The 12,216-nt window shown below is 42.3% G+C and overlaps 1 protein-coding gene across 1 annotated transcript in view; it reads left to right on the forward strand.

Annotated features, from left to right (window-relative positions):
- Positions 1–12,216, forward strand: part of NHSL2 (NHS like 2) — a 270,748-nt gene that overhangs the window by 117,796 nt on the left and 140,736 nt on the right. Inside the window, exon 2 of the mRNA XM_059911922.1 lies at positions 750–818. Within this exon, the coding sequence (XP_059767905.1) occupies positions 750–818 (69 nt within the window). The remainder of the gene's footprint in view (positions 1–749; positions 819–12,216) is intronic.

Raw genomic sequence — 12,216 nt, forward strand, 5'->3', positions numbered from 1 at the left:
TGGGCCTTTGGCCTAGAGTTGTGTGTCCTGCACAAGTGGTAATGGATTAGGATTATCGAGCTGCATGCAGGGCCTTCTGAAATCTTGTGGAATAACAGAATTTTCAGTGATATGCAGTGTTAAGAGGTGACAAGTCTCTGATCTTGGGTTTGGGCTTTTGCTCTGGTCATTTTAGTGAACAGGATTTTTCGGCATCACCTTCAAAATCTATTTCAAATCCGACCATGTCTCACCACCTCCATTGCTACCACCTAGTCCAAGCCATCATCCTCTCTTGCCTGTCACTAGTCTCCTAAAATGATGCTGTTAAAACATAGTCTATGTCAGTCTTTTGCTCAGCATCCTCTAATTGTTCCCCATCTCATTCATATTAAAAGTCTTTAGGGTAGCCTGCGAGGCCCTCAGAATCTGCCACCCCCCTTACCTCCCTGACATTATCTCCTACAAATCCTTCTGTCACCTCCTTCATCCCAGCCACACTCGTCTCCTGATCATTCTTTAAGCTTTCCAGGCACATTCGTGCTTTGTGCCTGCTTTTCCTTCTGCCTGGAATGCTTTACCCCAGTGTGTCAGTCAGGATCCTGGGAGAGAGTGGTTATGGGAACTGGGGAAAGGTTGTTGTATGGAGAAGGCCACCTGACAGGAATTGTGGTCTTTGGTGGAGGGATGCAGCCAACCCGTGATGAACCTGCACAGCGAGAGCTGATGAAAAAAATCTCACTTTCTCTTTCCTTCTGATCTCCTTGCAGGTGCCTCCCATTGGTCAAACCTAACCCGAAGTCAGAGGGCGAGGGAGCCTGTCGATGCAGTCTATACAGGTCAGCCTACCAAGGCACGAAGCTGGGTGGAAAAGGGTGGACAAGATCTGGAGGGGCAAATGGAAAATGTGCACAACCTCTGCATAGCTTTGTAGCTGGCTCCCTCACTTCCTCCAGCCCTCCACTGAAATGTTACCTTCTCAGTGAAGCCTTCTCTGGCCACCATTTCTAAAATTTCAGCCCCCAGCACCCAACACCTTACATCCTTTCATGCTATGTTTTCGTATAGCACTTACTACCACATAACATATAATTTATTTATCTTGCCTATCATCTGCTCCCCTACTAGAATGGGAGCTCCATGAGGGCAGGGACTTTGATTCACTGCTATTATCACTGCCTAGAATAGTATACAGTAGGTGCTCAATAAATATCTGGTCAATGAATGAAGCACTCTCAGAGGCCCCCCTACGGTGAGTCTGCTCTCAGCCAGGCACAGCTGGGGGTAGGTGTTCAATTGCTATTCATGCCTGCTGCTCTCAGTTTCCTCCAAAGAGGCTTGACTGCTGCTGCCGTATTTCAAGTCAGAGGGTGGGGAGGCCTTTGGTGCCCTCAGCATTGAAACTTGCATGACAGTTTGTCAACTCAAACCTTATGGAAACTGCTGTTGCATTGATTAGCATGGGCTGAGCTTTGTGTGTTTTTAAATCAGCAGCAGTGGGTAGATTCACAGTCATGGGAACATTGGCCCTTCCAGGTGGTACTTCCATACCTCAATAGTAGTGCTAATGGGCCTGTTTCCAAGTAAGGTGGGCCCAGGAGGCACTTCCTTGAGGCTCAAGGGCAGGGGGATGTGAGCTGGCCCCTCTGGCCACAGTGGTGGTGAAACAGGGATAGGTCAGATCAGGACAAGCAAAACAGGTTTGAATTCCTAGTATACTGTAGCTGTGTCCAGGATAATGTTTTTACTATACAAGTGGTATATGAAGATATTCTCATTGTGAAAAAAATCAAACAGTCCAGCTACAGTTAAAATCCTCTTCCCTCCCCTGGTCTGCTCCCCAGAGGTAACAACCACTGTTATCAGCAAAGAGTGCTCTCTTCCCAATCTCTTTCTATGTATACATAGTTTGGTCGTATGTGGGTATTTAAAAATAAATGGTATTACACTGTATATACTGATCTGTAACTTGCTTTTTTTCAGTTAACAATGTATCTTGGAAACCTTACCATGTCAGGACACATGGATCTAACTCATTCTTTTTCAATCAAACTTTTCATTTTGAGGTAATTGAAGATTCACATGCAGTTTAAGAAATAATAGATCCCATATACCCTTCACCCAGTTTTCCTCAATGGCAACCTCTTGCAAAACTATAGGACAATATCACCAGCAGGATAGTAACACTGATACAGTCAAGATACAGAAAATTTTCATCACCACAAGGATCCTTCAAGTTGCCCTTTCATAGCTACACCCAGTTTTCTCCCCACCCCCCACCTCCTCCTTAACCCCTGGCAACCGCTAATCTGTTCTCCATTTCTAAAATTAGGTCATTTTGATAATGTTATGTAAATAAAATCATCCAGTGTGTAACCTTTAGGGATTGTTCGGTTTTAAGTCAATATAATTATCTGGAGATTCATCCAGGTTGTTGTGTGTATCAACGGTCTGTTTCTTTTAATTGCTGAGTAGTTTTCCATGGCTTGGATGTACCACAAATAGTTTATCCATTCGCCTGTTGAAGGACATATGGATTATTTCCAGTTTTTGGCTCTTATAAATAAAGCTGCTATGAACAATCATGTAACAGGTTTTTATGTGAACAGAAGTTTTCATTTCTCTGGGATACATGTCCAAGAGTGCAATTGCTGGGTCATATGGTAGTTGCAAGTTTAGCTTTTAAAGTAACTTGCCAAACTGTTTTCCAGAATAGCCATACCATTTTACATTCCCATCAGCAATGTATGAGGGATTCAGTTTCTTGGCGTCTTCTCCAACATTTGGTGCCGTCATTTTTAAAAATTTTTAGCCATTCTGATAGGTACGTAGTGTATCTTATTGTGGTTTTAATTTGCATGTCCCTAATAGCAAGTGATAGAACATCTTTTCATGTGCTTATTTGCCATTCATATATCCTTTTCAATGAATTATCTGTTCATGTCATTGTTGATTGTCATGTATAAAATCTAGCCTGTATGCCTAGCTCTAGATTTCAAATATTTTCCTTTCTGTAAAAATTTTATAGTTTTACATTTTACATTTAAGTTCGTGATGCATTTTTTCAGCTTTATTGAAATATAATTGACATATAATATTGTGTAAGTTTAAGGTGTACAACATGATTTGGTGCACATATATATGTTTCAAAATGATTACCAAAATAAGGTTAGTTTGTGACGCATTTTAAGTTGATTTTTTGGGAATTTTGATAGGAATTGCACCAAACCTGTATATAAATTTGGGGAGAATTGACAACTTTACTATGTTGAGTCTTCTAATCCATGAACACAGTATATTTCTCAATTTATTTAGGTCTCTTTGAATTCTTTCATCAGCATTTTGTAGTTTTGAGCATACAAGTCCTATACGTGTCTTGTTATATTTACACTTAAACATTTTATTTTGAGAAACTGTAAATGGTATTGTATTTTTAAATTTTGGCATCCATTTGTTCATTGCTGGCATGTAGAAATATGATTTATTTCTGTATGCGTATCTTGTATCCTGCAACCTTGCCAAACTCACGTATTACTTCTAGGAACTGTTTTGTAGTTCCTTGGGATTTTCTACATATACCGTCAGATTATTTCCAAATAGGGACAGTTTTATTTCTTCCTTTTCAATCTGTATGCCTTTTATATCCTTTTCTTGCCCGATTGTACTGGCTAGAACTTCCAGCATTATGTTGAATTTGAGTGGTGAGGGCAGACATTCTTGCCTTGTTCCCAATCTGAGGAAGAAAGCATTATCTTTCACCATTAAGTTTAGTGTTAGCTGTAAGTGTTTTGTAGATGCTCTTTTTCAAGTTGAGGAAATTCCTTTCTTTTCCTATTTCTGAGAGGGTTTTTTTTCTTTTTATCATAATGGGTGTTGGATTTTGTTAAGTGCTTTTTCTGCATTGATTGATATAATTGTGTGATTGTTCTTCTTTAGTCTATTAATATGGTGGATTGCATTGATTTATTTTCAGATATTGAAACTGTCTTGCATCTCTGGAATAGACTCCACTTGATAATGGTGTACAATTCTTACTGAATTCTAAATACTAATGTTGTGTTGAGGAGTTTTACTTCTATTTTCATGAGGGATATTTGTCTGTAGTTTTCGTTTTTGTGTGCGACTGTCATCTGGTTTTGGCATCAAGATAATACTAGCTTCATAAAATTATTTCGGAAGCATTTTCTCCTCTTCTATTTTCTGGAAGAGATTGTGTAGAATTGGTGTTAATTCTTTAAACATTTGGTAGAATTCTCCAGTGAAACCATGGGGCCTGGGTATTTCTTTTTTGGGAGTTTTAAAATTATGAATTCAATTTTCTTAATAGTGATAGGGCTATTCAAATCATCTATTTCCTACTGAGTGAGTTTTGGGCATTTGTGTTTTTCAAGGAATTGGTCAGTTTCATCAAAATTCTCTAAGTGTATAGAGTTGTTCTTAGTGTTTATTCCTTTATTATCCTTTTGATGTCTGAAGGGTCTGCAGTGATATTCATTTCGTTCCTGATATTAATAACTTGTGTTTTCTCTTTTTTTTCCTCTCTCTGTAGGTCTTACTGGAGTTTGTCAGTTTTGCTGATCTTTGTTTCATTGATTTTCTCTAATTGTTTTCCTGTTTTCAATTTTATTGATTTCTGCTCTTAATTTCCTTTCTTCTGGCTTTATCTTGCACTTTTTTTCTAGTTTCTTGAGGTAGAAACATAGATTATTGATTTGACACTTTTTCTCTTTTCTATAAATTTCCCTTTACACACTGCTTTAGTTGCATCCCACAAATTTTTCTATGTTGTATTTTCATTTTTATTCTGTTTAATGTATTTTTTAAAATTCCTCTTGAGATTTCATCTTTGACCCATGGATTATTTAGAAGTGTGCTGTTTGGTTTTCAAGTGTTTAGATATTTCCTGTTATCTTTCTGTTATTATTGATTTCTAGTTTGATTCCATTGTGGTCACAAAATACATTTCATTTTATTTCAATTGTTTTTTTTTAATTTGTTAAGGCTTGTTTTATGGCACAGGATATGGTGTAACATAGCTTGTTCCATGGGCACTTGAAAAGAATGTGTAGTCTTCTTTGTTGAATGGAGTGTTCTGTAAATGTTAAATTAGAAACCGTTGGTTGAGGGTGTTGTTGAGTTCTGTATCCTTGCTGATTTTCTGTCTAGTAGGTCCATCCCAGCTCCCCACTCAGCCTTCTTCAACATCACCCCAGTAGGGAGGTTATACCTGGTTAGTTCAGCAAGGGTGAAAGTCTGTGTTTTCAACCCTTTCTTTGCAGGTGGGGTTGAGGGTTGGGGCCACATTTTTCTTTTCCTGTGATGTTTGGCTGGAATAGATCAGTTAGTGTCTAAAATTTTCTATCTGGCTGGTATACCGCCTTTTCTGGTCCTTTGGTTAGAGAGAGAGGCTTTTTTGTTTTTGTTTTTTGTCTGCACCCATTGGTGTTTCCATGTTGCAAGCTTTTTAAGCTCCAACTCTGAGATACATGAGGCAAAACAAATCCAGGGAACTTAGCACCGTGTCATTCCTCGAGTCCTGAGGTCTCTCTGATGTCCCTTCTCTCCACCTTTCAGAGTCTTCTTGTGTCTCTTTTATTTATAATGTTCAAGAGTTTCAGTTGTACTTAGTTTGTAGTGGGGGAATCGGGGAAAAAAGTTTATCTACTCCATCTTCCCAGAAGCAGAAGTCCTAACTTATTCTTTTAAAATGTTACACAATTTTGCAGAGTATGACATTTATAAGAGTTTATTTAACTATTTACCCATTTGATGAACTCAGGTTGTTTCTAAATTTTGACAGCTGATATTTCAATAAGCATCCATTCAATAAACATTTGTGTACACGTGCAAGAGCTTTTTTGGGATAGATGCGAAGAAGTAGAGTTGCTGGGTAATAGGGATGTGCATTTTACATACTAATAGGTATTACCAAATTCCTACCTGTGATGCCTGTCCTCCACCCAGCAGTGTATGAGAGTATCAGTTTTGCTCAGCTCCATGCCAACACTTGACAGAATCAAACTTTTAGTTACCAGTGTAATGGGTGAAAGATGGTATCCGATGGTTCTTTTCATTTGCCTTTCCTTGATTACTAGATGTTGTGAATTTTCCCAAATGTCTATTAGCCATTTGTAACTCTCCTTTTGAATTGACTGACCATATACTTTGCTATATATCTTTTGAGTTGTCTGCCTTTTTTATTGATTTACGGAAATTATATATAGAGATTAATTTTTATATAATATACATAGCAAATAATATTTTCCCCAGTTTATCATTTGTCTTTTAACTTTATTGATGGTGTCTTTCATCTAAGAAATGTTCTTATGTAGATTTAAATTTATCAAGCATTCCTTCATGGCTTTTGTGTTGTGTATGTGTGTTGTTTAAAAAGGATTTCTCTACACCAGAGTCACAAATATATATGCCTACATGCTTCTCGTTGTGGTTATAGGTATGTTTTATTTTTTCATATTTAGTTGTTTGAGCTATCTGGAATGTCTGTGTGTCTGTGTGCCTGTGTGCCTGTGTGCAGGCATGTACTATGAGGCAGGAATCTAATTTAGTTTTTTTCAAATGGAAAACCAGTTGTTCTATTGAATAGTTCATCCTTTCACCACAGACTTATAAATGACACATATTATTTATTTAATATCTTATTACATGAGTTGGCTAGGGAGCTCTCTGTTCTCTTTTATTCATTTACTTGTCTATTTCTGTGCCAATGCCACACCCTATTAATTATTATAGATTTGATACCTTATATAATGAATCATCCTTCATTGTCCTTTTTCCTCCAAAACTGTTTTAGCTCTTCTTGTACATATTCTCTTACATATGGATGTTAAAATCAATTTGTCAAGTTTTATGAAAAATTCCTATGGAGATTTGATTGGAACGGCAATTAGTTTATAGATTAATTTAGGGAGAATTGACATGTTTTCTCCTTTTCCCCACACAACTTTTCCTCCTTCATGAAGAATATTGGAGCCCACATGAAAAATGCCTAGGGGCTAAAGAGCACACATAAGCCCCTTCTACACAAATACACACACACACACACACACACACACACACACACACACATACCCCACTTGTTTCTGTGTATTTGTGAAAGCCTGCGCTTAGGCTCCAAGGGTAAATATCTATTGGAAACATGGGCTCTGGGCACTAGGGCTGTTGTTCATTGGTACTCCCAAAGTGGGGGCAACTCCTTTTCCTGATCAAAAAGAAACAACCCCCCCAAACTCTGGCTTGATAACATACTTTGTTGGACTTCAAGGAAGGAAGTGGGGAGTAGATGAAGGAGACAAGCAGCACATGGTAACGTTAGGAGACAGTGGGGTCATGATTTTTTATCCAGGAGAGCTCAGGATAATGGCAAGTATGAATGGTGAAGGATGGAAAGTACCAGGAATTAGGAGTGGCCCCCTCTTCCATGCTGGTGTCTATGGGGTGGGGTCCTGAGGAACTAGGGAACCACCTGTTCCCAGCAAGGTGCTCTTATTCACTGTGTCCATCTATATACAGTATATATTGGAAGACGGGCTGGGCTGGCATCTGGGCCTATTGTGCCTGATGTTCTGGATAGACCATAGTGTGGGTTTGGAAGCAGATCTGGCTACCTTTGGGCTCACTCCCATAAAACACTCCCAAGTCCCATGGGGTTTCTCTCTTGGTGGGTGTTCTGATGCCTGGATAGTTTACCCTTGTATAAGAATGGTGTATTCTATCACAAAAGGGCCATGCTGCCTGCCCAGAGGTGTGCCCCTTCAGTGTTGCTATCTGGTAGCAGATACTCACAGCCAGTTGCACAGATCTTGATGCCTGGCTTTGGGTGGGGCTGCTAGAGCAGCTCAACCTACCTGCTCAGGTGTTTCAGCAAACTGTGAGCCCAAGAAGGATATTTAGTAGTATGAGGCAGTCTTGGAGTTTAGCTGGAGCCCTCCAAACTTTTCCTAAGGAGGAAGTAGGGGCTGGTTTAGGGGTTCTTTGCCATGTGCAGATGCTGTCTGGGCAAGCAGCTCTGCCCTCACCTATGTTCCATTCAGCTGACAGGATGGACACTGCCCCCAGACATCTTTATTCTCCCCCACAAGGTCATGTTCTCCAAGGCAGGGGTGGGGCCTGAGCTACCAGCACCACTCTCTGAATCTTAACATCTAACAAGGCCGACAAAACATCACTCTAGTAAAGAAGGCAAAATCAAGTGCAGTAAATACCTTAAGAGACGTACAAAGTGCTATGTGGAGTTTACTAACCTCACTTTTGAAAATCCAATCTATCATTAAGCCTTTTCCCACCCCAATGTCTTTTGGATCTGTACCTTTTTTTCCCACTTTCATGACTCTGATTTAGGCCCTACTGAGCACTACTGGGCTACCTCAGGGGCCACTTCTCTGATCTGTTTTCCTCTGGTGCATCTTCCGAACTCAAAGCTCTAATCACGTCCTCTGCTCCCTAATAAAACATCTTGACAGAATCAAGCCCAATGTCCACCTGACTTTCTTCTTAAATGCCATTTACAGCTTTTCCTTTATTTCCAAAATGGCAAGTGTTTACTATAGTGCTTGACTTTCAAAGTCCTTATGATGCGTCCCAACCTTCCCTTCCTGTGTATGTCTGTAAGTGGGGTTGGGGGGCAGTTAGGAGGACAATGCAGCTTGATGCTGTGTAAAGCGCATCTTGAACTTTGGGGTCAGAGATAACTGGTTCATCTAGTCTCTCCTCTGCGTCTTAGCTGCTGCATGACCCTGGCCCTCACTTCACGTTTCTGTCGCCCTCAGTTTCCCATTCTGTTAAGGCCATGTAACAAAACAACCCCTATTCGAGGGTAGCGATGAAGACTCAGTGAGAGTGGAGGTGAGTGGGGCTTCCAGGGCCGGAAGCTTCCCCAAGTTGGGGGTTCAGGCAGGGCGGGGCCCGGGCCGGCGGAGCAGGTGCCACCGTCGGGGGGGCCGCCCGGGGCTGCTTTTCGTGCGCAGAGCACCTCCACGCGTCTTGGTGCGTCACCAGGCGCTGGCAGAGGCGGCGAGCCTGCGGGGGCGGCCTGTGCGGGCGCAGCCAGCGGGATGAGTCACGATCCCTCAGCTCCTCCGGAACATGAGGCTCCTCGAAAGCTGCCCGGCCCCCGCCGGCCTTCCTCCCCCGCCCGGCTGAGCGGCAGAGCCGCCCCGCGTCAGGCAGAGGGCGCTGCAGCGCAGCAGCTCCAGCTGCCAAAGGCAGGCACCGCGTCTGGCTCAGAGGGAAAGATCCCGGCCCCGGAGGCGGGGGGAAGGTCTCTGCAGCCCCCAGTGGTGGCTTTGTTTTTAACGAAAACGCTTGTTTTTAACACAGAAGTGAAATGTACCTCAAAATGATCAGTCCCTACCCTCTTGCACTGTTGGTGGGAATGTAAATTGATACAGCCACTATGGAGGACAGTATGGAGGTTCCTTAGAAAACTAAAAATAGAACTACCCTATGACCCAGCAATCCCACTACTGGGCATATACCCTGAGAAAACCATAATTCAAAAAGAGACATGCACCCCAGTGTTCATTGCAGCACTATTTACAATAGCCAGGACATGGAAACAACCTAAGTGTCCATCGACAGATGAATGGATAAAGAAGATGTAGCATATATATACAATGGAATATTACTCAGCCATAAAAAGAAATGAAACTGAGTTATCTGTAGTGAGGTGGATGGACCTAGAGTCTGTCACACAGAGTGAAGTAAGTCAGAAAGAGAAAAACAAATACCATATGCTAACACATAGATATGGAATCTAAAAAAGAAAAAAAATGATTATGAAGAACTTAGGGGCAGGACAGGAATAAAGACTCAGACGTAGAGAGTGGACTTGAGGACACGGGGGGGGGGGGGGAAGGGTAAGCTGGGACAAAGTGAGAGAGTGGCGTGGACATATATACACTACCAAATGTAGAATAGATAGCTAGTGGGAAGCAGCTGCATAGCACAGGGAGATCAGCTCGGTGCTTTGTGACCACCTAGAGGGGTGGGATAAGGAGGGTGGGAGGGAGACGCAAGAGGGAGGGGATATGGGGATATATGTATACGTATAGCTGATTCACTTTGTTACACAGCAGAAACTAACACAACAATATAAAACAATTATACTCCAATAAAGATGTTAAAAAAAAAAAAGATCAGTCCCTGTACAGAGCGATGGTGCCAACAGGGCCATACTGGAGAGGGCCTCTTCTTGCTTGCTCCAAGCTTTTGAGCAGGGATGTGAGAAGCTGGTGACTTCCCCACTCTCCCCAGAGAGGGTCCCTGATAGGGTGGGTCCCCCTTTTCCAAAATATATCTGCCTAGGTGACCCAGCCCTTAATCTTGTCCTTTCTTGACCTTTCCCACCCGAGGTGATGGTTTCAAAGATTTGGGCTGACGCAGCAGAGGGCGGGGGGTGGGGTGGGGAAGAGCTCTAGCTATCAGGGGACCAGGGTTTCAGTACCAGCTCCATCTCGAGTGTGACCTCGGCCATTTCATTATTCATTCATTCAGAAAACATTCATTGTGTCCACAAGGCACTGACCATGGCGGGAAGGGAGGAGGCCAAAGCTGTGAACAATTATCCCAACCTTAAAACAGCTTATGCCTCACACAGGACCCCACACATAGGTGACCCATAAATATTTGCTGAATAAATGAATGCTACGTCTTAATCACTACACACAAGCGCAGGGAATTTTGGGTCACTGATGCGTCCCAGGTGCCTAGAACAGTGCATGACACACAGTAGGTGCTCAGTAGTTTGTCAGATAAATGATAAAGGAATACATTAAGCATTTTGTGAGCACAGAGAACACCTAACCCACAAGAGTAAGTGATGTTTGAACCAAGTCTTGAGGAAGAGTGGGTGTTAGCTAGGCACCCAGGGCCAGAGGGGAGGGCGATACAGGCAGAGAAGAACCTGTGCCAAGGTACAGAGCCCACGGTGTCCTCACCAATCTGTGCCTCAATTCGTTCCTGTAAGAAAAAAAAAAAAAGGATAGAGTTGGCCCTCTAATCTCTCAGATTCTTCAGGTTCTGAGATTCTCTGATTCTAAAAATGAATCCAGTTACCCAGGTTAGGGCCTGGACAGCTTTGCAGTTCAAGATATTCAGGTTTTGACTTTTGAGTGGGCCAATCTTCAGAATAAAGACTTGGCGATCTTAGGCACCCCTTTCCCATCCCCTTGCTCTGTCTTTTGTTTGTTTGTTTGTTTTGTTTTGTTTTGTTTTTTTAACATCTTTATTGGCGTAGAATTGCTTTACAATGGTGTGTTAGTTTCTGCTTTATAACAAAGTGACTCAGTTATACATATACATATGTCCCCATATCTCTTCCCTCTTGCGTCTCCCTCCCTCCCACCCTACCTATCTCACCCCTCGAGGTGGTCACAAAGCACCGCCCTTGCTCTGTCTTAAACCTTGGAAATCTCCCTCGAATCCTCATACAATGAGTTATCTACGCCACAAAAACCAGCACTTATTTGTGTATCACCACGATTTTTCTTTGTATTCAATTGGTTTTTGAAATAAAGCCTTTGTTAATTTCATATTATTAAACTAACACAGTTAATTGTGGGCAAAACAGAAACGTATACAGAAGAAAATAAAAACCACCCATCCTTCACCTACCTGATGTAGTTCCTTGAAGATTTGTTATGCCTTGCCTTCATTATAATACACACACCTGAGCTCATACAACACACTGTCACAGATGACTGTCATGTGAGCCTTACGTTCCCAGTGAAAGCATGAGCTGGAGGCAGTTCTGGCTTACGCTCCATTAGTTGTGTCTCTGATGGAAAGAGATGTTGGCTGGGACCCCAAAACTCCGATTCTTTAGCCAGGTGTAGACCATCATGTTAAGTCCTCAAAGACCATACTGTTCAGAGAACTTTTCTTTCTGAGGCAGGGCTTTGGACCTGAACCACTGTGGGGCCTTCTCACCCTACCTGGAGGTGGGCTAGAGTTGGGCTAGATTACATGGGGGCCACCAGGCCTCCTTTGATCCAGACCAGAGACAGCGCTGAGCAGCTTTCTGGGGGCCCTGGGGAGGGGCTGCTTGGGAACTTACTTCCCTACCTGCCTGAAGGGGGCCCCACAAATAAATCCATAACCCTGGCTTACTCAGTTTCCCTTGGTCCCTCCCATTAAAAGCTTCATCCCCAGCACACTGACCCCTTATTGTGTCATAGTTCCTTTCTATTCAATGTGGGATCCATGGGCCAGTGGCATAGA

This window comes from Balaenoptera ricei, chromosome X (assembly GCF_028023285.1).
Source record: "Balaenoptera ricei isolate mBalRic1 chromosome X, mBalRic1.hap2, whole genome shotgun sequence".
Taxonomy (NCBI): Eukaryota; Metazoa; Chordata; class Mammalia; order Artiodactyla; family Balaenopteridae; genus Balaenoptera; species Balaenoptera ricei.